This window comes from Portunus trituberculatus, chromosome 18 (assembly GCF_017591435.1).
Source record: "Portunus trituberculatus isolate SZX2019 chromosome 18, ASM1759143v1, whole genome shotgun sequence".
Lineage (NCBI taxonomy): Eukaryota > Metazoa > Arthropoda > Malacostraca > Decapoda > Portunidae > Portunus > Portunus trituberculatus.
This window is the reverse complement of record NC_059272.1, coordinates 4,624,795-4,649,791: the sequence shown is the minus strand read 5'-3', so window position 1 is coordinate 4,649,791 and position 24,997 is coordinate 4,624,795. Positions and strand designations below refer to the sequence as shown.

Sequence of the window (24,997 nt, the reverse complement as noted above, 5' to 3'; positions counted from 1 at the left end):
AATAGAATTGGAGGAAATGCCTATGAACTTTTGAGAAATATAAAAGTGACATTCACTTACATAGATGAAGGTATGATAAAAAAAAAAAAAAGACTCTAATATGCCCAAAATTAGAAAATGCAGCTACAGTATGGTCACCAAACAAAAAGAAACACATAAGGAAACTAGAGAGAATACAGAGGGCAGCAACAAAGCTTCCCCCAAGTTTAAGTGAACGGTCATATGAAGAAAGGCTACGAATACTAGGTCTTAACAACCTTAAAACAGAGAAGGAAAAGAGGAGATCTAATAGCAGTGTGCAGAGCAATGAATAGACTGGAAAAATTTGATGGAAAAGACTTACTAATCTGGGACAAGAGTGACACAAGAGGACATGGAAAGAAATTAAGAAAGGACTACTGCAGGAGAAATATCAATAAGTTTAGCTTTCCACAAATATGTGTAGAGGTGTGGAACAGTTTAGACAAGTTGAAGCAAGGACAATCAATAAGTTCAAAGAAATGTTGGATTTGCATAGATGTGGAGAAAGGACAGCACAGGCATAGCTCTTCTCCTGTATGTTACAACTAAGTAAATACACACACACACACACACACACACACACACACACACACACACACACACACACACACACACACACACACACACACACACACACACACACACACACACGTGTAGCCCCTGTTCACCTAGCAGTGAGTAGGTACGGGATGTAAATCGAGGAGTTGTGACCTTGTTGTCCCGGTGTGTGATGTGTGCCTGGTCTCAGGCCTATCCGAAGATCGGAAATAATGAGCTCTGAGCTCGTTCCGTAGGGTAACGTCTGGCTGTCTCGTCAGAGACTGCAGCAGATCAAACAGTGAAACACGTTAAATTACAGACCAGTATCGTTGACTAGTATATTGTGCAAAGTATGTGAAGAAGTAATTAAAACAAAGTAGAGTGAGTATCTAGAAAGTGAAAACATTCGGAGTGAAAGGCAGTTTGGTTTCAGAAAAGGAAGATCGTGCGTATCCGATTTATTATGTTTTTATTCAAGAGTGATTGACATACTACAACATAGAGGGGGATGGGTGGATGCTATTTACCTGGATTTGAGAAAGGCCTTTGATAAAGTGCCACACAATAGACTGATATGGAAACTAAAGAAGATTGGAGGAGTAAGTGATAAACTAGCAAAATGGATGGAAAATTACTTAGTGGGAAGAGAAATGCGAACAGTAGTGAAAGGAAAGAAGTCCGAGTGGAAAAAGGTAACCAGTGTAGTTCCACAAGGGCCAGTGCTTGGTCCCATCATGTTTTTGATTTATGTTAATGATATGCCAGTAGGAATTGACAGTTACATGAATATGTTTGCGGACGATACTAAAATTATGAGGAGAGTAAAGAATGTGGAAGATTGTAACAAGTTACAGGAAGATCTTGATAAAATATATGAGTGGAGTAAAGAGTGGCAGATGGAATTTAATATAAACAAGAGCCATGTTATGAAAATGGGAAGAAGTAGATACAGACCAAACAGGGATTACAGGCTGGGTGATGAGAAAATTGAAGAGACCAATGAGGAGAAAGACTTAGGAGTAACTGTGCAAAACACTCTGTCACCGGAGAAACACATAAACAAGATATTTTGGAAAACATATAACATGCTTCAAAATATTGGTCTTGCATTCCACTACCTAGATGAAGGAATGATGAAGAAGATATTATGCACTTTAATAAGACCCCAGTTAGAATATGCAGCTTTGTCTGGTCACCACATGAAGAAAAATGTGAAGAAGGTGGAAAGGGTACAGAGGCTGGCAACAAGGATGGTACCAGGACTCAGGAGTTAGACTATGAGGAAAGACTGAGGAAGCTGGGGCTGATCACATTAGAAGAGAGAAGAACAAGGGGTGACATGATAACTATGTATAAATTAGTGAACAAAATTGACATATTGGACAGAGAGTTGATAAAGGTGACCACAAATAATCATCTCCGAGGACATGAAGAAAAAACTAATAAAAGACATCTGTCTAAATGACGTAAGAAAGTACAGTTTCCCGCATCATAGTATTGATAAGTGGAATAAACTGAGCAGTGATGTTGTTGACGCGGTGTGTGTCAATCAGATGAAAGAGAGATATGACAGGAGTAGACAAGGAGACAGGACACAGAGAGCTTAGCTCAGGTCTGTGATACACAAATAGGTAAATACACACACACCAAGTGGAGTGTGGGGAAGGAAAAGCAAAGTACTGTATATTAAGATACATATTGATAAAAAGAGTTAACAATCATTGGAACATATGTGCCACCAAAAACAAATTCATGGACCAATCAAGAATATAAAGACATGATAGATGACACAATAAGGAGTCTAACGAGAATCACTAAAGAAAGGAGAAAAGTGATATTAGTAGATTTTAACTGTTAGGAGGTGGACTGGGAAAATGATGAAAGTGGTATGGGGAAGAAGCCTGGGGAGATAGATTCCTGAATCTAATGATAGATAATATGATGGACCAAAGAGTAAAAGAAAACACAAGATTCAGAGGAAACGACGAGCCGGCAAGATTGGATCTAGTTTTTACAAGGAGTATACAAATAAACGATGATACAAGACATAAGTGCCCATTGGGAAAGAGTGACCATGTAATATTAGAAATGGATATAGAAGAGGGAAAGGAAGATAGAAATGATTCATACAAAGGAGACCGATTAAACTACAGAAAGGCTGATGTTGAGAACCTCAAGAACTATTTTTAAAAATGTTAACTGGGAGGAGATGGAAAACTCAGAGAGGGTGCAAGAGAAATAAAACTTATTTTTGGAAATATACAAAACAGGAGTCAGGGGATATGTCCGGAAATATAGACCTAAAGAAGAAAGAAAGAAAGATTGGTTTAACGCAATGTGTGCTAGGGCAAAGGAGAAAAAAGATGGAGCATGGAAAAGGTGGAGGAAAAATAGAAATCCAGAAAATAAGGAAAACTTCAAAGCAGCAAGAAATGAATATGCTAAGGTGAGGAAGCAAGAAGAAAGGAACTATGAAAAGGACATTGTCGAAAAATGTAAGGAACAACCAAAATTGTTCTACAGATTCATAAATGGAAAAATAAGGCAAAAAGAAACAATAGAAAGGTTAAAAGGAGAGAACGGATGGTGGAAGACCCAAAAGTATGGCAGAACTGTTAAATAGTAAATTTCAGGAGGTCTTTACTAAGGAATCCAAATTTGAAAGACCACAGGGTAATAGAGAGACTGTCCATATGAAAGAGATTAAAGTAACCAAGCTTGAAATAAAAGAGTTGATGACGGAATTAGATGAAGAGAAGGCAATGGGACCGGATGAAGTCTCAGGCAGAATACTGAAAGAATGTAGGAAGAACTAGCAAGTCCTATATACAACATCATAGAATGCTCAATAGAAAATGGAACAGTACCAGTAGAATGGAAAAGAGCTGAGGTGGTTCCCATATATAAGTGGAAGGAAGGAAGAACCTTTAAATTACAGACCGGTATCACTAACTAGTGTAATATGCAAGATGTGTGAAAGAGTAATAAAGAAACAGTGGATCGAGTTTCTTGAAGACAACAAATTATTATCAAATAGCCAGTTTAGTTTTAGAAAAGGTTGGTGTGTAACAAATTTACTGAGTTTCTACTCTAGAATAGTTGATAGAGTACAAGAGAGAGAGGGATGGATTGACTATTTATTTGGATTTAAAAAAGGTGCTTGATAAAGTGCCACTTGAAAGATTACTGTGGAAGTTAGAGGAGAAGGGTGGCTTAAAAGGAAGTACATTGAGATGGATGGAAAATTATTTGAGGGGGAGAGAAATAAGGACCGTAGTTAAAGATATGAAGTCCAAGTGGAGAGCAGTAGAAAGCGGAGTGCCACAGGGGTCAGTATTGGCCAATACTTTTCTCATATATATAAACGACATGCCAGAGGTAGTGAACAGCTACATAAATCTGTTTGTGGACGATGCGAAACTGCAGAGTTATAAAGCAAAAGAGGATTGTGAAATACTGCAGGAAGACCTAAATAAGATCTGGAAATGGAGTAAAAATGGGAGATGGAATTCAATGTGGACAAAAGCCATGTCATGGAAATGGGAAAGAGTGAAAGACGACCAGTGGGAATCTATAAGATGGGAGATGGAGTAGAACTAGAGAAAGTAAAAAAGGAAAAGGACTTGGGAGTGACGATGGAAGAAAACAATCAACCGGTAAGCCATATTGATAGAATTTTCAGAGAGACATATAATTTGCTAAGGAATATTGGATTAGCATTTCACTACATGGACAAAGAAATGATGAAGAAATTGATAAGTACTATAATAAGACCCAGATTGGAATATGCAGGAGTTGTGTGGACCCCCATAAAAGAAACACATAAGGAAGTTGGAGAGACTACAAAAAATGGCTACAAGAATGGTTCCAGAATTTGAAGGGATGACATATGAGGAGAGACTAAAGGGTATGGGTCTACCAATCCTGGAACAGAGAAGAGAGAGAGGGGATCTGATATAAGTTTATAAACTAATTAACGGAATGAATCAAGTGGATAATGAGAAACTAATCCTGAGAGAAGAATATGACATTCGAAGCACAAGATCGTATAGTAAAAAATTGAGAAAGGGAAGATGTCTGAGAGATGTTAAAAAGTATAGTTTCCTGCAAAGATGTGTTGAGACTTGGAATAGTTTGAGTGAGGAAGTGGTGTCAGCAAAGAGTGTGCATAGCTTTAAAGAAAAATTGTATATGTGTAGATATGGAGACGGCCTTATGAGCATAAAGCCCAAGCCCTGTAAAACTACAACTAGGTAAACACACACACACACACACACACACACACACACACACACACACACACACACACACACACACACACACACACACACACACACATCATGAATCAAAAGTTGTGACCTCATCCTGATACTCTAGCAAATAAAGATCATGTGTGATGATCTGCATTACCAAACCACACACACTTCCCAAAAATACTTAACTGTGAGTGCTGTGAAAAAACTGCAAGGTGTTGAGGAAGGAAGGTGAATGGTCAAGCTGCACAATCTGCAGTCAGCCTGAAAGATCATTACCATTGTATTCTTTGTACATTGTAAAAGATGTCTGGAAGGAATGAAGTGAAGGGACTAGGAAGCAACTTTTCTTTTATAAGGGAGGATCTCAGTCTAGTGATTGGATAAGCATAATTAAAAAGTTGTGTACATTATAGTAACAATTTTTATTACTGATTATAAGCATTAACTTAAGAATGGTAGATGAAACAAAAAAGGAATGGTGCTGGAGTTAGAAACCCTAGCATGAGAAAAGATTAGAAGAAACAACTGCCTCCACTTGAAGAGATTGGTCTCTAAATTAGAGTGCATTGGAAAAATGACAAAAGATTAACAATTACAAGGACAGGGAGAGTGGATATTTCAAGGAACATGGATGAAATTTGTGAAAAGAAAATTTGAATAATGAAAAAAGTACTGCTAGTTGGTATGAATTGCTAGTAATTGCCTTGAGGAATGTATTTTTAAGGAAAATGAAAATGGAAAAAAAAAAAACTTGATTTGGAGACAAAACCATATGATTATTGCTCATGCACAGTATACTGTAACTTAGTAAATTTGAGTAGATAATCTCAAACACACACACACACACACACACACACACACACACACACACACACACACACACACAGTGGTTAGAGCGCTGGCTTCACAAGCCAGAGGACCGGGGTTCGATTCCCTGGCCGGGTGGAGATATTTGGGTGTGTCTCCTTTCACGTGTAGCCCCTGTTCACCTAGCAGTGAGTAGGTACGGGATGTAAATCGAGTAGTTGTGACCTTGTTGTCCCGGTGTGTGGTGTGTGCCTGGTCTCAGGCCTATCCGAAGATCGGAAATAATGAGCTCTGAGCTCGTTCCGTAGGGTAACGTCTGGCTGTCTCGTCATAGACTGCAGCAGATCAAACAGTGAAACACGTTAAATTACAGACCAGTATCGTTGACTATGTACTTGATTCAAATGAAGCTAATATAAACCATGAATAGGAGGCAGGAGGGGATCAACAGTGTGATCATAGTTCACTGTCATTAGACACTGTGCTCATAGGGTCATCACACTTGTCCCATGCTTAGCTCTCTTAGCTTGGGGAATGTATGTCCTAAAACATAACAAAAAAAGAAAAAAGAAGAAAAAAAACGGCCTTAAAGTAGCAAATGTAGTGAAGACATTACCATCCACAGTAGTGTAGTGATGTGTGCCTTGCCTCCATGCTGGCCCAGGCAGGTATGTTTACCTGTTGTTCCCTATCATCTCATTTTTCTCCCTGGTAACTGAAGAGAGATGTATACTTTACATTACATTTACCCATGGATAGAATGAACTTAGAAGTACATATAGTACTCTAAGTAACCACAGAGCATCTTATTTTGACAAATTTTCTAGTACATTTTTATGTAGTTTGTATTACTTTCCTTTTGTGAGTTGAGAAACCACTTTCAAGTTTTCAACTTTTTATTTTCATGGAAATGATTGATGTAGGTTTACTTAATCATTAACTGACTGAAGGAAAATATTAGAGAGTAAAGAATTCTAGTCCAGAATACTGTCCTGATTATTGCTGCTTCATTTACTGTGTACCCATAGCATTCTTGAGATGTCAAAGGCAAATGGAGTTTATCTCCATGTCACTGATGACAAAGCAGAAATGTTTTTAGAAGTAAGATTGAGAAAATTGTTCTTATAAACAGTCATTTATTCCCTGATTGATGTACACATCCCCTGAGACTTATCATAGTAGTTGTTCTTGTGGTAGATTGAGACTTCCTAGTGTCAAGGAGGATAAGTTTTTAGTCATCTAGATGTATTTTATCTTATACATATACCGTTCCTTATGATGACTGCCACTGTTGCATTATACTATTGTACTTGCCGTATGCTGCATCTCTGACCCGGTGTTGTGTCTTATTCAATCCTGGCCAAATTGTGACTGAAGCTGTTACTTAGTACTGCTTACCAAGAGGATAAATCTAGGAATATAGTGTACAATTTGCTTCTGCCACATGTTTAAAGAATCTTTTAAGTGTCCTCTTATATTAACATCTTTGCTTCATCAGTGTTTGGAATTTTGTCATTTTTGTGAGGTAGGTGTCATTCACCATTATATCTCCTGCAGTGATGTGCAAAATGTTTTTGTTTTGTTTGTGTTGACAAGTTTCACTTGTTGAATAATATACCTTACCTTGGCTGTGTACTTTGTTCCATCTGAAGTGGAAATATTTTTTAAGTAAGACACTGAGGGCTGCTCATTATTGTATCCCTTTACTTTTCCTCTCGGAAATTTATTGGTACTTTTGTAGTTTCACATATTAAATATGCAAGTCATGTCTAAATATGACATTGAAAGAGTATTCCTGGAAGGAAACATGCACTTTATTGTATCAGTATAAAGTGCTGATATGATGTGCACAAAACCTTTTGCTGTTTATGTGGAATTCATTGTTTGCATGGACAAGATTCAAATTTAATATTGGTAACAATATTAAATTAATACATCAGCCTTAATGGTGCTTTTGTTGGCCAGAAAAAAAATATTGTAGAAAATAATCTCTGAACCCTAACGTTATGTATTTATTTTTTCAAGGCAGTTGTCTTGTTTGAAATCCAGACATACAATTTATCCTTGCTTTTATCAAATATGAGTGCTAGAAAAAAAAAATACATAGTTTTATGAGATCTTAGTAAAGATGTTTCTTGATTTATGCGAGAGATGAGTTTCTTAAGGGGTTGCTTAACGTAAAAAATTGCATGAAGTAAACATGATTACTGAACCAAACTGTACAGTATATAGCAAGTCTGGAGCATTGCATTCAGCTGACATTCTTCTCTGCTTCTGGACACCACATGTTCAAACCATCTTCCATGACATCACAATGTAAACAAAGCAGTTAGCAGCTGGACAAGACCAATGTATCGGTCTTATTTTGCTGGCAGCATCTCCACCTGTTAGACAACAAAATCTATGTGATACCTCCAGCAGTCCCCTGGATATTGGCATGTGTGAACCTGCCTTAATTAAGTTGAAGGATATGAGCTGTGGCATATGTACATTGTACAATATGTTGGGTAAGGCACTGAGAGAAGAGAGGGGAGAGAGATGTGAATGCTAGCAGTGTGTGGGTAACAGTGAAACATTTGAAGCATTTTTATAGATGTACAGTGGAGACTCAATACTTGAACTTAATTAGTTCCAAATCGCCGTTCGAGTATTAAAAAGTTCAACTATTGATACCTTTAAATCAGGTAATTCGTTCCAGCCATTGCCAAATCCAAGTTTAGAAAAAAGTAGCGGTTTAATTTTGCAGTTCCCGCTAGCATTGGCACACAGAAGCACGGTTAGCCTGTCTTTCATGGGCTTGTGTCCTGGCAAACATTTCTCTTCCTTTGTTATATAGATCATGTTTTTTTTTTTTTTTTTTTTTTTTTTTTTTTTTTTTTTTTTTTCCCCCTCCAAAACAGGCCAGTTTCATCACAATTAAAGATCTGTTGTGGTCTTAAGCATTCCTTATCCACAAATCTCTTAAATTCAGCCACAAATTACTCAGCGGCAACTCTGTCAGCACTTGCGGGCTCGCCATGCGTCACAACAGAATGAATTCCAGTTCTTTTGAAATTCACAAACCACCCTGTACTTGCTTTAAAATCATCATTGGAGTCAGATGTAGTATCAAAATTAAGACTATGGTGCAGGAGCCTAGCCTTTGCACAAATTATGCCCTCTGACAAAGAATCACCAGCCATCTGCCTTTGGTTTATCCAGTCAATAATTTTTCCATTTCTTCCATTGCTGCAGGTCGTTTAAATTCCCTTTTCACACCAATAGCCACGTCAGCTCTTTTAATGGGCTCTGTCTTCTTCAGTATTGTGGCTACTGTAGATTTAGCCATACAGTACTCAACTGCAAGATTGGTTATTCCTCCTTTTTTCTCATATTTATCAATAGTCTCCTTTTTCCTTTTGATGATTGTCACTACATTCTTTCTTGTAGGCTTATTCTCACCACTAACAAGCCTCTTCGGTGCCATTGTAAGCTTGTGAATGCAAAAAAGTAAAAGAAAAACGGAAGAGAAAGTGCAGGACAGTGTTATTCTTACGACAGCGAAGGATCAACCGGCTGCAGTGGACCGGTGGGGCGGCGGGAAGGAGGAAAGCGCAGGACAATGTTATTCTTATGACAACAAAGGATCAACTGGCTACGGTGGACCAGTGGGGTGGCGGGAAAGATGAAAGCGCATGACAATGTTATTCTTACGACAGCGAAGGATCAACGGGCTGCGGTGGGGCGGCGGGAAGGATGAAAGCGCAGGATAATGTTATTCTTACAACAGCAAAGGATCAACTGGCTGCGATGGACCAGTGGGGTGGTGGGAAGGATGAAAGTGCAGGACAATGTTATTCTTACGACAGTGAAGGATCAACTGGCTGCGGTGGGATGCGTGGGGTGGCGGGAAGGATGAAAGCGCAGGACAATGTTATTTTTACAACAGCAAAGGATCAACTGGTTGCGGTGGACCGGTGGGGCACTTGGGGCGGCGGGAAAGGTTAGGCCTTTTTTGTATACAGCCACGTGGACGGACATTCGACTAATAGGTATTTTTTCGAGTAATAAGTTGAACTTTTGTGTTCGACTATTTAGACGTTCGAGTATTGAGTCTCCACTGTATATAATAATTACAAAATAATCCTTGTTATTTTAAGGAGCCCATTTAAGGCCAAGCTTTTTAGGCACCATGTAGAGGGGCAGTGTGTTGGCTGGGGGAATACATGGTGGCTGCATCACAAAACTAAACCAGCTGTGCAACTTGATTTTTTTTACATTGTGTTATTCTAAATAATCCAGGTAATTTGTAAAAATGTCAGTTTTTTACCTCATTATTTCAAAATTGCATAATCTAAACACACATAAATCAGGAAATATCTGTACTATTAAAATGCAATATGGTGAAACAGTAACTTAAATAGTCTGTGCCATATGGATATGCAAGAAATTTTGTTGGATAATATTCATGCAACAAAATGCTAATGCTTGAAGTGCAATATGTAGGATTGGAGGCAGGAAAGAGTTATAAGAACAAATTTAATTAATGGACTATTTGTTTTGAGTTCATAAAGAAACAAGTGACTTGTTCAAAAGATGGTGGAAATTTGAGATTAGTGGCAAGAATTAGAAGTCCAGGTGATAATGATTTTGATACTTACTCTCAGATTCAAAGGTCATTTATAATATGTAGTCTGTGTGAGAAATGTAATGCTGTGTGTGAGCAAAAACTAGCTCCAAAGGAGGCATCTTAAGACCAGTGTTGACATAGATATGATATATATATATATATATATATATATATATATATATATATAGAGAGAGAGAGAGAGAGAGAGAGAGAGAGAGAGAGAGAGAGAGAGATTTGTCATGTCTCATTGGAGAGCAGACATGGAATCATGGCTGATGAATTGAGGGATAATATGGGTTTTCAGTACATTAAACTGGTGATGAGTTTGACCTGACACATGGGAGTGAAACTATAATACAACATTGTAGGAACATGGCATGTGTGATTTGTATCATCACAATTTCTTGAGTATAAGATTAGTACTATATGTGTGGATTGATGCTTTGCTGTTTTTATATTATTACTTACCCCCATTAACAATACAATGGAACCTTAGTTCTTGAACTGAATTTATTCTTGAATGTCATTCGAAACCTGAATGTTTGGAAAGTAAGATTATTTTATCCCTGATAAAATCAATGTAAAATGGATTGATGTATTCTCAGACATCAGTCTACCCTGCCTTAGTGGCTTATGACAGACACTTCCACAGTCAAGATGGCTGCTTCATATGTCCAGCTCAGAAATTTTTTTATCTGCAAAGGATGTATTGAATCAACTTAGTGACACAGAACTTATCAGAAGATATTGTTCAGACCGTGCAGGTCTTCTCTTTGCCACTGATCAAATGAGGAAGCCTTACAGACTGACACAGAGAGGAACAACCCACTTATCATAAAACTGAAGGTGATCATAACACTTGGACATCTTGCTGCTGAGAAAAGCAACAGTACTGGGCAATTACAGTTATGCTGTAGTGATGGTGTTGTGAGTTACTGAGAGAGCCTTGGGTGGCTTGGGATTTTTCCTGAGACAGCTGAAAACTATTTGTTTACATTGATGCTCTTCAATGTTTTCACATTTAACTACTTTGGAGATTGAATAATGTACTTTCTTACCCATTAAGTCTCTCCTCAAAATACATTAAAAATAGGAAAATATTTATAGAAACTATAAATAGTAATAAATTGCTGGTTTTGCTCCATCTTTTAATAAGTAAAATAAAATTACTGAGAACCAAATTATGGTACAACTGAAATAAACGTGAATTCAAAATTGTTTAAGAAGGGAGGCGTTCAGTAACTGAGGTTCCACACTACGTAGTTTGTTTTCCAATAGCTTAATAAGTACAAGAATTAGGTTAAAAGACTTACTGTAACATTTGAGCTACATCTTTTTCCTGAATCTGACAATGGCTCTGTGATTCTGGTGTATCTGAGAAAAGTATATATATTGATGCTAAGTCAATGGAAAATAGATGAGTAGGTTCCTAAATAAACTGAAACAATTAATGAAATGAAACCAAACATGATGTATTATGAATGGTGCTGATATATATATTATATATATATATATATATATATATATATATATATATATATATATATATATATATATATATATATATATATATATATATATATAATAATAATAAAAGATAACTTAAAGCAGACATATCCAGGTGGCACTTAACACTGTAAGGGATTCTCTGAAGAATGTACAAATTATCACTAGAAAAGAAATGTATTAGTAAATTGATTGTAGGCTTTACCTTTTAAATAGAAGTGATGGTTACAGTTTTAGTCTATTGGTGTGGATTATTGTTTTAGTTCGATATTATCATAATTATTATTTCAAATTCATAGCTTTATATATATATATATATATATTTTGTTATTCTTTGTTATTACCATTATTATTTTAAATTCATGGCTTATCAAGAAGTGTAGGTAGAGAGGATCTATTCAAAATGCTTCAGTGGCTTGAGGGTTATGTGTAACAAGGATGATGTGAACAAAATACGTATGAGTTTATAATCAACATACAAAAGATTGGAAGTAACAAATTCAAGTTAAATATTTTGATAGGAGAGGGAGATGAGAAGATAGGAAGAAATTGGATCCCAAATAGTGGTTGATGATTGGTTGTTGGTGATTAGATAGTGAAAAGCTTTGCCGATCAGATAAGTTTATAGATGGAATAGTAAATGGATATGGATAAGTATATTTTGTGTAATGACTTTAATATGTAGGATCGATGATATTTTTTTTTTTTTTTTTTTTTTTTCATGTATTATTATTATTATTGTTATTATTATTATTATTATTATTATTATTATTATTATCATCATTATTATTATCTTTGTTATTATTATTATTATTATTATTATCATCATCATTATTATTATCTTTATTATTTTTATTATTATTATTATTATTATTATTATTATTATTAATCATCATCATTGTTATCTATCATCATCATCATAATCATTGTAATTGTTACAATTTATGTCATTTTGTTGTGACATAAGACTGGCAACTAATTTGAAAGCATAGCATCATCACAGGGTTTATCTCTTGAGTGTGACATAGCTTGGTAAACTTAATGAAATAAGTTGATCTGCCAAAGGATCAAATTGTACTAGAGTGAAAGCACATCTTTTGGGGCTGAGGTACTTGAGTGATGAGGTGCCTTTGTTTAGTTTACTTCTCTGCAGCAGTGAGATATGAGTGTTTAAATGGATAAGGTTATGCTGCTGTAAGACAAAGGAGATGATTGAATGACAGATTTGTATTTGTATTTATTTTACTATTTTATTATTTTATTTTATATATTTATTTATTATTATTGTTATTATTATTATTATTATTATTATTATTATTATTATGTATTTATTTACTTTATTTTATTTATTCATCAGAATCACACTGTGCTTAAGAAAAAAGAGGAACTGTGGATAATAGTTTAAGAAATGTTGGATGTTGCATTACATCTTACAGTACCATTGAATCATGAGTTCAGTGTTGGATGTTGCATTACTGTACATCTTACTCTGCTTTAGTATCATTGATTAATTTGTGCATACTTGATTTCCATGTACACTTCTAATCATAAACTTACTGACACCGGTAAGTTTATTACTGCACCTGCATTTTTCTTTGTATTGATTTTTCTAATATAATATACTCATAAGGAAAAAAAATCAGTATAGTTCCTGTTGTAAGGTTGTGCTCACAGGATCTTGTAGAAAAGGCTCCTCTGTGTAGTAATGTTTTTGATGTGATTGTTGTTTCTTTTAGTAGCTTACTTAAAGTTTCAGTGTTACAATATGTTAACATTGTTGTGATGTGGTAAAAGGAAAGTGTCACTAATAAAAGACAAGGATTTAGTTTAGTTGCATTGCTATTTGTGTAACATTCTACTGCTCACTTGACTGTTGTGTAAAGTGAGAGTTTGCAACTTCTCTTGCTAAGATACCAGCTTCAACTGCGTGACAATAAAGTTTAACAGATGTCATACTTTATTGAAACCATATCTTCAGATTATATGGGGAGAGAAAAAGTTTGATAATTTAAAAAAAAATTTATACTTGATATAGTAAATTAAAAGAATAAAAAAAAAAAAAATTGACTACCTCAATGAATAAGCGAGGTGTCTCAACAGGTGGGCGTGGACCCTGGCTGTCAGGGAGCAAACTGGAGGCAGCGCACAAGAGGTGACAAAGCCAGCCTGGCAGCGGCAGGGTCCACCAGTGCCCCTCATGCCCATACAGCACCACCATTACAACAAATCTCAAGAAACATATCAGAACGCACACTGGAGAAAGACCATTTCCTTGCCCTTACTGCCCCTTCAGGGCAATCCAAGAAGAGAATTTAAAAGTTCATATTCGCTCACATACCGGGGAGAAGCCCTTTGCTTGCCCTCATTGCCAGTTTCACACCAGCAAAAATGCAAATCTCAGTCGTCACATCAAAACTCACTCCACCGTGAAGACTTTTGCTTGTACCTTGTGTACCTTTCAGTGTCCCCAAGAAACTACCTTAAGGCTCCACATGTTGATGCACCAGTAGTGGGAGAATTGCACCATATGGTACATATGTGCAGTGTATGAAAGTACACAGTATTGCAGATGATAATGCATACTGTGAGAAAGAGCAATTGTCACAAAAACAAGTTATGAATATCCTTCTGTAGGTTTACACAGAATTGATTTCTGTAGTTCGCTGTTTCTCAGTGAGAGATAGATAATGGGAAAGGCCCTAGTATAGAATAGAGTTGTATGTTTCACTGATGAGAATCCTACTTTAGGGTGAAAGGCCAATGTAAAGTGAAGTCCAGAATGAATGATAAGTTAACCCTGTTTTACTAGTTAATTATGTACTGCTTAGGTGTCCTTGAGAAGTGAGAATGCAGGTGGGACTTGTCAGCATTTAAAACACTGAACAGGTAATGGTGGTCAGCAATTGATATTTAAGAAGTCTCTGTTCAACACTTAAAATTCATTACTCTGTGATATACATATTTTTGTGAATTTCATTTGACTTAAAAAGAAAAAGGAAACTAGTTTAGTCTTGCTGTGATCTTATCAAATACCACTTACCATAGAACTTAAGGCTTATCATGACATCCAGGTTATTAGGAAGTGTGAATGGTGAAACTGCCCTTCACACCATATTTTGAGTATACATTAATGCAATTATCTCTTCTTCAATGTAAAGGAATCTTCAATTTATCTTAAAAACCACATTAATATTATGTGGGAAAAATATAGAATGAATATCATGTTGATTTTTTTTTTAATTAATACATTTCTTCAAAGGATTTAAGAGTCCATCAGAAATTCATGCTGATATACTGTATAGCATGAAGAGATAATGTATTAAATATATAAATTATGAATTACAAAAAATTAGGCACTTTGAAATTGAATTCTGCATTGCAACAATTGTGATGCTGCTGCTAGTTGTCATGTGTGAGTCAACATGCTGCACTGCACTTAACTTAGAGAGGGCATGTCTGGTTGTTTATGGTTGTCATACAGTCACATACAATGACCATGTGAATATTTATTGTGAAATTTATTCTACAAGCTTACTGTTTGGACTGTCTGAGTAATAGCATTTTGGTTGCTATTGCAGATGGTAAGAACTGATTTACTAAGCTCACCTGAACTATCTTTTATAGGCTAGAAAAAAAAGAGAAAGTGAGTATTCACATCAGTATACTTACAGTGCATCACCATGAGAATAAAGGAAATTAATTTGTAGCTCTAAGTAAGTCTTAGATTAATCTCACCTCCCATTCACACAAAGCACATGCTTGTACAAAGAGGTTTATTTTCTTAGTAGGAAGATATAACAATGCTATAAAGATTATTTGTGGTGTGGGAGACTGCTTGGTAAAAAATAATCCTTCATAACTGGCTTATATCGTAGAGGATGGTTTAATTAGTATTTGGAAGTATGGTTGTAATTACCTCCTATCACTAAACATCGCAAATCCATTAATTCCCTATCCATGTCTGCTATATAAATGGGGTGAGGGATGTAGACATAAGTAGGAACAAGTATCTATCTGAAATGGAGATTGGGTTTTGGCACATGCTATGCTCCTTACTTGTACCTCTGGTTTCAGGTATGTTGTGGGAAAAATAGTTATGCATCTGTTTTCTAATCAAGTCTCATAAAAAATATTGGCCATTCTGTCACCAGTATTAGAAGAATTAAATTCATAATGATCAATAACATACCTGTATATTCAATACTTTTGAGTTATTTGTTTTTTTGCTGGATGTATCTCCTCAAACATGAAGACAGCAACTTTCATCTTTGTATATATTCTCATTCAAAACTTGTTGTCATCTAGGAATTTTGCATGAGCCTTGCAAGCATAGACTATTGTCTTATTTAAATGTGAAGCGTTTTACATGATTGTTAACAAAGTACAAGTACATTATTCACCTGATTAGTTTTAGCATGAAATGGCTTCCTCAGTTATTTCTCCATCACCATTATTGATTTGTTAGGGAAAAAAGAAGTTTATGTAAAATATGTGGTGGCTTTATGGCCTGGCTACAAGTATAGGCTCATGCCCACGAGTTAGGCATCGTGTCACAATAATGTTGCAAGCAGTTTTGTGCGGTAGCTCATGTAGATACTCTATCATAGCCATGTGTTCATTTTTCCAAGGAATATCACAAAGTGTGAAGTGAGTAGTAAGAGAGCCATCCCCCACAGGTGGGCATGGCAGGAGGCAGTGTGAGAGGAGCCTTGGCAGCGGGCACCACCAAGATACATCGTTGTCCCTACTGTTCCTACTTCACTCCTGTCACCACTCACTTGCGGGACCACTTGCGCACACACACTGGAGAAAAGCCATTCTCATGTTCATACTGTTCCTATCAAGCAACAACCAAGAGCAATCTCACTAAGCATACACGTATCCATACAGGGAACAAGCCCTTCACCTGTCCTCACTGTTCCTATTATTGTACAAAAAAGTTTTATCTTGATAATCATATGCTGACACATAACTGGAATAAGTGAAATCAGCATTGAAGGTTTAGTATCTTCTACTTCACTATTTATGTTGTTTTGATTTAATGGTTAGGTGGACAACAAAGTGGGATATATTGAAGATGTGTTGTGTGGGTGGGAGATGACTGACTGGGTAATAAATATGTGTAAGAGAATTTGTCAAATGAATGTAGTAATGTAGAATGGCATCACCCTTAGATGATATGGTTACAATGAATGGTGAACAGTGAGGTGACTAGGGAAGTACTATATGTATTACAGTTTCAGTGGAATGGGAGGAAGAAATACAAGTGTATTTAAGAGAAAAAGACCATAAAGAACATTAAAATGGGAGAAGAGATCATAAGAACAAGAATGGATGCAGCCATATTAGGAACAAGCATCACATGTAAATAGGAACTGTTGAAATATTACTTTTCCTATGATAGATAGTAGAATTGTAATCATTGGAATCCTTAGTGAAGGTTACTGCTTCTGGTTATAGCAAAAAAGTTATAGCAAAAAAAAAAAAAAAAAGAAAGAGAAAAAAGAAAAATGTATTCTCTTTAAGGAAAATGTAATTCTACAAAGTAAACAATTTGTAAATTTTCATATGATTAAAACCCCCCCACCCCCTACCCCCAAAAAAAAAATAACGAATAAGTTTTTGTATTTTAAAAGATTTTTATTTGATGTTTAGTGAAAAATAAGGGAGTTGGTAGACATCAAAGTGATACAGATTGGCTTATTTATCTTGTACGAATATGATAGATATTCTGTTTGTGAAAGAAAAGAATGGAACTTCAATTTGATAACTAAGTGCTACATGGAATTAGGCATGGAATCAATATTCCTTTTAAGGTATTCTCTGTTGAGATGGTGGGAGACATAACATAATGGTCATGTTCATTATGTCCATATCTTTCAGGATGTTGTTCAAGAGTGTTAACAGCTGTGTAATTTCTACAAACAAGTTATTTCAGGGGAAGAGTCATTAGAGTAAATATGAAATTATTTTTCATGGAAATGGGAATAGTGCCAAAGCTGATGATTAAATAAAATTGATATAAGAATGCATAAGACATGAGAGGGTTATACAAAAGTAAAGCAAGGACTAGTGCCATACAAGGATGACAAGGGTAAAGTGAGAGTACAATATTTGATTGCAGAGAGAGAGAGAGAGAGAGAGAAAGGAGACTGAAGTGTAAGGGCAGATGGTGAAAACTTGCACATTGAACAAGAACTGGTGTCATAGTTTTTTTATTTATTTTTTATTTATTTATTTTTTTTTATATATATATTTATTTGTTTTTATTTTATTATTTTATTTATTTATTTTATTTATTTTATTTTATTTATTTTATTTATTTTTTTTTTTTCTTAGTCCACCTCCATATTCAGCATAACAATATTTTCTTCATTGTGTCTCATTTTTGTTACAACTATCGTACATTTACCTGACAGAATTTGCACAGCCATAGCTTTCCTGAGTGGTAACACCACAACACACCAATTGCAGGCATATTCATATTGCCCTTTGCAGTGTACTGTTGGAAGAAAATATTAATGAAGTGATTTCATATGAGGCAACAGATGCATCTACATATACTCCATTTTAGTAAGGTCAAGATTAATATATGGATAATTTTGTTATAAAGATTTATTTTTTGTGACATTCTGATGAATGACATGATTGCTGTGTTAGCCTTGCGTCATATATTGCCAACACAAAGTTTCTTTTATAGAATCAGTCTTTGGATTCTGAATTTAAGCCATGATAGGCATCCCAAAGTAAGAATCAGAAAAGGAAATATTTGAACTTATTGTTTGAATGAGTTTTATATATTATTTTACAAATTCTTTAAGGTATTTAGTAAGTGAATGTCCCAACAGGTTGGGTTCGACTGTGGTGGTCAGACAGCCTCTTGGAGGAGCAGTCAAGGGCCAGGGCCTGGCTTAGGCACCCACAACAAGAGGCATCAGTGTTCCTTCTGTTCCTATACCACATATGTCACAACCAACCTCACCAATCATATGCGAACTCATACAGGGGAGAAACCCTTTTCCTGTCCATTCTGTACATACTGTGCAACTACAAAAGACAACTTAAAGAAACATTATCGCATTCATACTGGAGAAAAGCCTTTTGCATGCGAGTATTGTCCATATCGCTCAGTAACAAAAGGCTACCTGAAGAGGCACATGCTAGTCCATTCCAGTGAAAGAAATAGACAGCGTATTTGTGTGGTGTGTGGATATCACGCCATTAGTGAAGATGACTTGCACCAACACAGTGCAGTTCATAAGCAATAATTCACACACACACACACACACACACACACACACACACACACACACACACACACACACACACACACACACACACACACTGCCTTGTATTATCTAGTACTTGACAAAAGTGTGCTGAGGTTCACGCAAGACATCACAAAAAAAAAAAAAAAAAAAAAATTATGAAAAAAAAGTTTGGAATTAAGGACAGAAGTGTGTGGTGACTACTTGAGGTCACAGCAGCTTCATGTTTTACTGAGGCTGCTTCCTGTGTGGGCTCTAGACTGTAAGAGAAAGCAGAGCTTGTTCCTCAACTAGAATGAGAACTTTATAGTTGCAGTTGGTGTTTATATTATAGCCTTGATACATTACTGTGGCTTCTGCTTACACAGGAATTAACCAGTGAAGGCATTGTTGGCATCACTGTTAAAGAATACAGGCTTCAAAATGACTGGAAGATCTTGGTAGGAACCATATTGAATTATCAAAACCACAAACTGCCTAAAACAAAGAGAATCTTAAACCCAGTCAAAAACAAGACCTGCTTTCTCTATTAACCAAAAGTGTACTGGGATTATGGTCAGTCATTACAACACACTGCCAGAGGCTGCTGTGACAGCATATAGTCATGACATATTTGTCTTTGTTTGTTTTCTCCCAAGAAACCTTAAGACTTTTACTTCATATCTATCTATCTATCTATCTATCTATCTATCTATATATATATATATATATATATATATATATATATATATATATATATATATATATATATATATATATATATTTTATTAAATTATTTTATCATTGTTATTTTAATTTATTTATTTTTCTTATTTTTATTTTTATTTATTTTTTTTTTTATTTATTTATTTATTTATTATTATTTTTATTTATTTATTATTTTTTTATTTATTTGTGCATTACTAATTTCAATTGACACTAATGAGCCAAGCACCACATACTTTTATTAAGTATTCTTTTTATTATTATTGTTTTATTGTTTATCTCTTTTATAGAAAAATGAAATGTCTAATTTTACTGCCATTTTGTAATGATTAAGAGATGGTGCACATTGCCCCTGTCATGGAGCATAACTTCAAGGGGTCGCATAAAGGTATCTTTTCCAGACGAAAATATTGCAAAGAGATAGATAATTATTTTGATTATGGTGCCTTAGTGAATTATGATAAGCATGATGGGCGTCCCCTACAGGTGGGGCTGGAGAGTGACGGGGAGACCGCTGCAGGGAGAGGACCCGCTGCATCCTTGAGAGGCTTCACAAACAGCAACAAGATACACCAGTGCTCCTACTGTGCCTACACCACTAATGTTGTGACAAATCTGAGGAACCACATGCGTACCCACACAGGGGAGAAGCCTTTCTCTTGTCAGTTTTGTGCTTTCCGCACCACACAAAAGAGGAATCTCATTACGCACATTCGAACCCACACTGGAGAAAAGCCATATGCTTGTGCTCATTGCCCCTACCGGTCAGCTTGGAAGGGCAATCTTAATGCCCACTTATTGACACATCGCAATGTTGATGAACAGGGAGTTGGCAACAGAAATGATGCCCTTGGATCACAGGGAAATTATGGTTGACTGCAAGTTCTTTAACTGAATTAAATATGCAGTTTTTTTTTTTTTTTTTTTTTTTTTTTTTTTTTTTTTTTCCTAAAGTGTTGTGTTTTTTGTAAAAAAAAATCTTATAATATATCCATATACTCTCAGCCCTCGCCTAACATGACCATTAGCCATTCTTGCTGGACTAATTTTGTGAATGGCAAAATTTCATATTGATAAAGAAAAATAGATTAGGTTTCCAGATCTTCCTAAATTTCTCATCATACATCTGTACTCACATTCTTTATAAAAAGGGTAAGATTAGCAGCTAAAATTTGACTTTGTCATTTGAAAGATTACTGCTGTGCCACTTGGAAAGTGAAGTGGATAGCAATCAGATCTCCTTACATCTGTGCTGTCATCCATTCAGGAGTGAATGGTTACCTGCTGTTAGCCAGGATTTGTTTGTATCTCCCCAGATGACAGTCTGGCACTTACCGCAGTGTGTAGCTCAAAGAGTATTATTGCAAAAGCTGTACTTAGACCCCATGTGTAAGATTCACAGCCCCACTGAGTCATGAGTAATGTGTAACACTTACTTTCAACACTTCATTACTGCAAGTAAAGAGTGTTGTATGTAATTATTATTGCAATGTATTGTTAGTGTTGGGTTAATTGAACTAGTTGTGATATTGAAATTAAACTTAACAGGCAAGTACTTACTTGATGTTGATGTGATGTCATTTGAGAGGCATGTTTGCTTGCCTTAATGTAATCACATATATTCATCTTGGATCGTGGATTTGGCTTCAGAGAGTTTTGAGTAGAGAATGCATCATATTAGTAATTTGATACAATATTGCACATATGAAAACTCTTGATTTCTACAGTTTCTGCTGATTGCATGTGATTTTATGCACTACTGTAAAGTCAAAATTGCTACATGTAAAGATAAAAAACAACAGATGCAATTTAAAAGACCTTGAAAATCTAAATTCCTTTAAAGATTCATGTTGTTATGTATACATATATGTATTTGACATTTTGGGGATGTTGTATTAGAAAACAATCATGGATGTTGTGGTTAGGGAAGTTGTGTTCAGCAAGGGTTGACTGTATACCAGTATTTATTTGTAAAAAGACAGTATCAGATGATGCTGAATCTCTCTCTCTCTCTCTCTCTCTCTCTCTCTCTCTCTCTCTCTCTCTCTCTCTCTCTCTCTCTCTCTCTCTCTCATACACACATTGACTTTATTAACCCATGACCTACATTTCTTCTACACTCATGTGGCAATGGCTTGTCTGCATCCTACAACATGATGCCAAAAATTTGCAGCTTCATAATTTTTTAGATTTTTATTTTCTTCATCTGCTCATCATCTTTTGAATAATTGTATCTTATATGGAGTTTTATGGAGTGTTCTGCCAGTAAACATTTATTTTCAAGTTAATAGTTGAAAATTTTAATGTACATTAACAGCCAGAATTATCTGTTTTTGATTATATGAGATTTATGGAAAATGAATCATTCTATGCAACTCTGAAATATTGCATTTAAAGAAAGACAATTTGATATGGTAGCTACATATACATACATAAAAAAAAAAAATGTTTGACAATAGTTTTCTGTTTCAATAAATGGATGGAAGCTACAGTGTCCTTGCAACTCCTCTCTTCACCATGCTATGTGTTAAACTCTTTAACATGGTCATTGAGTATATTGTGTGTGTGTGTGTGTGTGTGTGTGTGTGTGTGTGTGTGTGTGTGTGTGTGTGTTTCACTGTTTGATCTGCTGCAGTCTCTGACGAGACAGCCAGACGTTACCCTACGGAACGAGCTCAGAGCTCATTATTTCCGATCTTCGGATAGGCCTGAGACAAGGCACACACCACACACCAGGACAACAAGGTCACAACTCCTCAATTTACATCCCATACCTACTCACTGCTAGGTGAACAGGGACTACACATGAAAGGAGACACACCCAAATATCTCCACCCGGCCGGGGAATCGAACCCCGGTCCTCTGGCTTGTGAAGCCAGCACTCTAACCACTGAGCTACCGGGTGTGTGTGTGTGTATTTACCTAGTTGTAGTTTTACAGGGCCTGGGCTTTATGCTCGTGTGGTCCCGTCTCCATATCTACACTTATCCAATTTTTCTTTAAAACTATGTACACTCTTTGCTGATACCATTTCCTCACTCAAACTGTTCCAAGTCTCAACACATCTTTGCGGGAAACTAAATTTTTTAACATCTCTCAGACATCGTCCCTTCCTTAGTTTCTTACTATGCGATCTTGTGCTTCTAAAGTCATATTCTTCTCTCAGGATCAGTTTCTCATTATCCACTTCATCCATTCCGTTAATCAATTTATAAACTTGTATCAGATCCTCTCTCTCTTCTCTGCTCCAAGGTTGGTAGATCCATTGCCTTTAGTCTCTCCTCATATGCCATCCCTTTAAATTCTGGAACCATTCTTGTAGCCATTTTTGTAGTCTCTCTAATTTTCTTATGTGTTTCTTTTTATGGGAGTCCACACAACTCCTGCATATTCCAATCTAGGTCTTATTTTAGTACTTATCAATTTCTTCATCATTTCCTTGTCCATATAGTGAAATGCTACTCCAATATTCCTTAGCAAATTATACGTCTCTCTGAAAATTCTATCAATATGGCTAACCGGTTGATTATTTTCTTCCATTGTCACTCCCAAGTCCTTTTCCTTTTTTACTTTTTCTAGTTCTACTCCATCTCCCATCTTATAGATTCCCACTGGTCGTCTTTCACTTTTTCCCATTTCCATGACATGGCTTTTGTGTGTGTGTGTGTGTTTACCTAGTTGTTTACCTAGTTGTAGTTTTACAGGGCCTGGGCTTTATGCTCGTGTGGCCCCGTCTCCATATCTACACTTATCCAATTTTTCTTTAAATTTATGCACACTTTGCTGACACCACTTCCTCACTCAAACTGTTCCAAGTTTCAACACATCTTTGCGGGAAACTATGTTTTTTAACATCTCTCAGACATCTTGCCTTCCTCAGTGTGTGTGTGTGTGTGTGTGTGAGAACACTGCACATGTATAAAGAGATAAGAAAAAAGATTTGCATTTTGCTTCTACTTTTGATTTATAGCTAAAAAGAATCTTGAAAGTAAATGCCTAGTTAATTGACACGTATCATGAATTGTGTTATGTACTTGAAATTATAACAAATTTGATGACAAGCTTCAGTAGTAAATACATGGGAATAGAACAAGTATAGTGTGAGTCTGTATTTTAGATACTGTATGTGGCTAATTGATTTTTGCATCTTAGCAAAAATCTCTATTTATTTGTTAGAGAACAGTATCATTGGCTCTAGTATAATTTTATATCTTTTAAGTAAATTAGAAATACAGAGTAGATTTCTTTTGTTTTCTAAAACCAGATGGAAATGCATAGGCCAGTCAGCATGGTTCATTGACTCCCTGCGGCACCAAATTTAGAGTGTATCCATTACTGCCTTCTTCTCATGTATGCAATTCAGTAAATGTCTCAGATTAATTAAAGCTTTGGTTAAGTAATTCACTGATTGTTATCATAACTTCTGTGCTCAAACTTTATGGCAAAGACGTGAATTAAGATCACCAGTTAGGGGTCGGGTGGCACTCACGTTGTTGTGTCTGTGTGTGTGCATGCAACATGCTTGTGTGCAAGCAGCACAAACAGGCTTTTTTTTTCATTTACTCGGAAGGACCAAATGTTTGAATGTTAGTTACTTGGAAATTAAACACACCCACATGAACATACATAAACAATCAATCAATTATTTAACTTTAATATCATATCTGAAGCAGAGTACTGGACCTCTTTTTGTTATAGAAGTGCAATAATCCCCTCTTTTACTGTTGTGTTAACAAAGTCCAGTGTTGTGTAAGGGTTTTTGCAATACTAAAAAAAATACATTAGATAATGTATTGTATGATCAAAAGTAAAAGAGGGTTTTTCTGCAGGTGGGCCAGGTTATTGCTGCTCACACAGGAAGGGGAAAAGGAGCCTTGGGAAGCGAGAAGAAGACACATCAGTGCGTCTACTGCTCCTACGTAGCTACCACTTCAACAAATTTGATTAATCATATACGAACTCATACTGGAGAGAAGCCTTTTTCCTGTAGTCTCTGTTTTCACAGAACTGCCACTAAAGAAAACCTGAAAAAGCACATGAAAATTCATTTTGGAGATAAGCCTTTTGCATGTCAGATTTGCCCTTACCGCAGCATTCAAAAGGCAAGCTTACAGAAACACATGTGGACTCACCAAAAGAGGAGAAATTGAATTTGATTGAAGTAAAGTTTTCTTCAGTATGGGAAAAATAAGGCATTAAGAATATGACAAACCAACTTTGCACATGCAGGCTTATCTATTTTTTAAAGTTTGGTCTCACTTCTGCATTCATTGTTGAGCTCTGAA

At 35.9% G+C, this 24,997-nt stretch overlaps 1 protein-coding gene across 13 annotated transcripts in view; it reads left to right on the top strand.

Moving 5' to 3' along the window:
• Positions 1-24,997, top strand: part of LOC123505594 (sentrin-specific protease 1-like) — a 131,449-nt gene that overhangs the window by 20,407 nt on the left and 86,045 nt on the right. For 2 of the 13 annotated variants that reach the window (XM_045257110.1, XM_045257111.1), the window contains exon 6: positions 24,542-24,612. The exons of 9 other annotated variants lie outside the window; for them this stretch is intronic. In XM_045257110.1, coding sequence (XP_045113045.1) covers positions 24,542-24,612 — 71 coding nt within the window. Of the gene's footprint in view, positions 668-20,198; positions 22,202-24,541; positions 24,613-24,997 lie in introns of those variants that run through there. 2 more of the 13 variants (XM_045257101.1, XM_045257097.1) reach the window with 2 other exon arrangements.